At 41.3% G+C, this 4506-nt stretch overlaps 1 protein-coding gene across 1 annotated transcript in view; it reads left to right on the top strand.

The window, feature by feature from the left end:
• The first annotated feature begins 2734 nt into the window (after window positions 1-2734).
• LOC109221888 (probable aminotransferase TAT2) overlaps window positions 2735-4506 on the top strand; it is a 4425-nt gene continuing 2653 nt past the window's right edge. Inside the window, exon 1 of the mRNA XM_019386320.1 lies at window positions 2735-2798. Within this exon, the coding sequence (XP_019241865.1) occupies window positions 2735-2798 (64 nt within the window). The remainder of the gene's footprint in view (window positions 2799-4506) is intronic.

The raw sequence follows: 4506 nt of genomic DNA, 5'->3' as shown, positions 1-4506 counted from the left end.
TTCCCGTGTCATGTGTTTTCATTAGTTGTACTGAATTTAAGTTATGGTTAAGTTTCTATGTTTGTGTTTGTGTTTGTGTTGTAGTATTGAAATAAAGAAAAAATGGGGAAATAAAAACATAATGCGCATATTATGTAAACATAAAAAAGTTGTTGTTACTATTTACATAAAATAATATTTACATAGCGCACATAAAAAACAAAAAAAGAAAATCAATGTGTCCCACAGCCGGTGTGCTTCAATGCAGCCGCTGGCCTGAGGCGTGTCCCATCCTGCCCGGATGCGCTATCAGGATCATCCTCATCATGTCGCCTCTTTATCGGAGGATGCGCTGCAGCATGATCGTCAGTAGTGCTGGCAGGATCGGTAGAAGGGGCCGTCGGTCCATCAGCAACCTACAAAAGAATAAGTCAGCTTAGTATATGAAAATATATATTTGTAACGTAGGTGTTAAGTAAAAAAAAATTCTTACCATGGTCTCGTCGGGCTCCTGAATATAAGCATCCGTCGCATCCTGCTCAGCATCGTACAAAGTGGCCTCCGTGACGGGCTGGGATGAAGCCTTAATAAGAAAATTATAAAGTTATTTATTGCGAATCAATGAGATAAAAACATATTTAAATTTAATAGTAATACAAACATACCTGCTCCTGTGAAAGATCCACACCACCCGTCGACGATGAGCCATAACTCAGCCAGCGCCCACTATCCACATCTCGGGTCGGCCGATCCTCAGCAGCAGTCGATGGGCCTGAAAACATCTGCTCTCAATCATGTCCGGTAATGCTCGTGCCTGTGATCAACAATGGATCTGAGGGATCACCTGTGGTGCGGCTGGAGTGAACGCCAGCTGAAGGCTGTACGACTGCATGCTGCTGGGATGCTCGTCTGGCTGATAGAGGTCACCCGGCAGATCAGCTCCAACATCATCATCAGGTGTCTGAATAGGTGCCTCAACGCCCCCTTGCTGCGGACCACCTCCTCGCCGGCCCCCACGACCCCGTAGGACAGCCCTGCCTCGTGGGGCACCCCTGTCTCGTGGGACAGCCCTGCCTCATCGTCCCCTAGCTCGTGGGACAGGCCTACCTCGATGGTAGTGCTCTGGCCCCACATAAGTAGGGACGTGCTCTAAGCACTCGTCCTCTCTAGCTCGATGCAGTGTCCGGGCAGCCAGCTTTGTAACCTGCCGGCCTAACTCCTACAAAGCGACCGCAGGATTGCCAACGTGTTGCTGCATCTGCAGTCCCAACTGGTGGACTAAATGTAGGCCAATAGCCTGCATATCATGTAAAATATAAATTACGGAACGCTAGATCACGTTTATAAGTAAGAATACCAAATAACATATCAGTGCCTTGTGCCTCCCGGCGTATGGAACGTACCGACCGCCAGCTTGATGAATGGGATTCCCGACGATAAGTCGGGTAACGCCGCGGTACCAACCCATGTAATCATGCTCAGTATCTAGCCGACTCGGTGAAGGGGGCGGAATCAGGTCAGATCGCTGGTCCCAAGTAAATATCTGTTCCTGTAGCCATGCTAAAAATGCGTCGTCCACCCTGGTACGATCATCCCGCTGGTAGTGTGTGGTCTCCCAGGTGGGCGGCGTCGGTACGAGCTGCAGACGGCCAAACTGGCGAAGTACCCACTCGGTGGCATGATGTTCCACAATATCAAGGCAGAACAACGGGACGAAAAAGGCCCACATAAGTCGGTCGGCCGAGCAATAACAGGGCAAGCCAGTTATCAACTCGTCGATGTATGGTGTCTAGATGAACTATTAAGTAAGAACAGAAAACGTCAGTATACGCAACTTGTGTTTAGAGTGTATTACAAGTAAACTTAGATATATATTTACCTGTGCGCCATCCAGCAAATCCAATATATCCCTCAACAAGGAGAGATTATGCCAAGCCTCGTACTCGCGCATATATCCCCGCCGGAGAACCCACCTCCTAGCTAGAGGGAGCAACTCCAGTGGTACATCCGGATCTAATGGTGGTAGAGGTGGCTGCAACTGCAGGAACCACTCCCATGCCCAAACCTAACATAAGAAGTTGACGTAAAATTTAAGATATATTTTTACTAGGTATGTTAAAATGAATAGAGTATTCGAATATGTTGTCACCTGTAGTAGCAGCAAAAATCCAGTAACGTCACTCTAGGTGCCCATGCTCGCCCGGCACATATGCCTGTATAAGTTGGCGAGAACAGCAGAGCCCCAGCTGTACTGGGGTAAATGATCTAGCCGCTCAAGATGATGAAGAAATCTCAAGATGACTAGGTTCCTCGAAGTGTTCGGGAACAAGACCCCTCCAAACATAAGGAGTAGCAGCAACCTCGTATACCGGTCAACATGATAATCTGGTGTATCGCCATCGATCTCAGGATGCAGTGCCTCTAACCACTGTTGAATAGTCGTCAACGGAAAATGACTAGTCCCATGCAGTACATTCTCATCCTCTGGCTGGAAAGTAGTGAGTCGCTGCAGCATGTCCAGGTACTGCACACGTGTCATCTCTCTCATGCCAGGCGGGAGAGCAACGGGCAGCCCATATAAAACCTCCATGTCCTGCAGTGTGATGGTGGCCTCACCAATGGGTAGGTGAAATGTGTGCGTCTCCGGTCGCCACCGCTCTATCAGGGCCGTGACCAAAGACCAATCGAGCTACAACCGCCCGATCTCCAAAATCCTGTAGAAACCCGTCTCCCGCAAGCGTGTGACTACACGATCATGGAGAACTCTGTCATGCAGAAAGACCCACATGTCGTCCACTCTCCTGGCGCGGAGAGTCTAGGTCAGTAACTCACCCTCCCATATGTGGTAGGACTTATGATCGCCCTATAACGAGAGTACCTCATCGCTGGAAGGTCCAGGATGAATAGGCGGCACCTCCATGTCGTCTACTGTAAATTAAACAACATTAATTACATGTTAGTTTTATAATTTTATATGTTTGTTTGTAAATTAAATAATTAAATTTTATAATTATACAATATTTAATATTAAAAATTCACATATGGGTTCCAGGCTCGATATTTGCGGCCCAGTAGCACCAACATATCCTGAATTCTTGTATGTATTAGTTTTATTATAATTTTATATGTTACTTTATAAATTAAATAATTAATTTTTATAAATAAATATTCACATCTGAGTTCTAGGCTCGATATTTGGAGCCTAGTAGCACCAATTTATCATGAATTCTTCTATGTGTTAGTTTTATAATTATATATGTTAGTTTGTAAATTAAATAATAAATTTTTATAAATAAATATTCACATATGGGTTCCAGGCTTGATATTTTAGAGCCCAGTAGCACCAATTTATCATGATTTCTTCTATGTGTTAGTTTTATTATTTTACATGTTAGTTAATAAATTAAATAATTATTTTTTATAATTAAATATTAATATATGGGTTCCAGGCTCCATAATTGTGGCCCAGTAGCACCAAGATATCCTGAATTTCTTGTATGTGTTAGTTTTATTATAATTTTATATGTTAGTTTGTACATTAAATAATTAATTTTTATTATTAAATATTCACATAAGGGTTCCAGGCTCAATATTTGGAGCCCACTAGCACCAATTTATCCTGAATTCTTCTATTTGTTAGTTTTATTATTTTACATGTTAGTTTTATAATTTTATATGTTTGTTTGTAAATTAAATAATTAAATTTTATAATCATACAATATTTAATTAATAAATATTCATATATGGGTTTCAGGCTCGATATTTGCGGCCCAGTAGCACCAATTATATGTTGATTATAATTGGACAGAGTATGTATTTGATCTATCAGTTATTTTGACGTATTTTTGAGTATAAGAGATACTTAAACTACAGGGAAACTACGCTAAAAGGCACTACATTTTACTACGCTAAAAGGCACTACATTATACTACGCTAAAAGGCACTACATTATACTACGCTAAAAGGCACTACATGTTACTACGCTAAAAGGCATTACATTTTACTACCTTAAAAAGGCACTATACTACTAGTCTTTAAGCAAATAAAATATTTATACCAGATAAAACACAACAAATATGTTATAATTACAAAACATTCACAAAAATACATATAAAACAGTAATACTAATTTATTAACAAATAATAACGCTAATTTTTACATTATTTTTTTACAACATTAATATCTTTCCAGATAAAAATAACATACCAATTTAATCGCAAAAAAAAACACAAAACAACATACAACACATTCAAAATAACTAATATGCATTATTTATACGAGTATGGACATAAACTAAATCGGAATACCTCGATTTATGTTTTTCGAAAAGTTGAAGATTTGAAAATTTGACTCCGAAACAATAACCCACAACAATAGAAGGCTTGGCTAGGATGTGGGACCAACTTTGATTAGTTTTTGTGGGACGAATGGGGTCCACTCGAGTTTTTTATCGAGTTAATGGGGGAGGGGGGACCGCTGCTTCGTTTTTAAAAAATGGAGCCTTGAGTTCTGTCCAGAACGTGGGGG

The sequence above is a fragment of the Nicotiana attenuata genome, unplaced genomic scaffold (genome assembly GCF_001879085.1).
Source record: "Nicotiana attenuata strain UT unplaced genomic scaffold, NIATTr2, whole genome shotgun sequence".
Taxonomy (NCBI): Eukaryota; Viridiplantae; Streptophyta; class Magnoliopsida; order Solanales; family Solanaceae; genus Nicotiana; species Nicotiana attenuata.
Note: the sequence above shows the minus strand (reverse complement) of the source record. Positions and strands in the feature narration are given on the sequence as shown.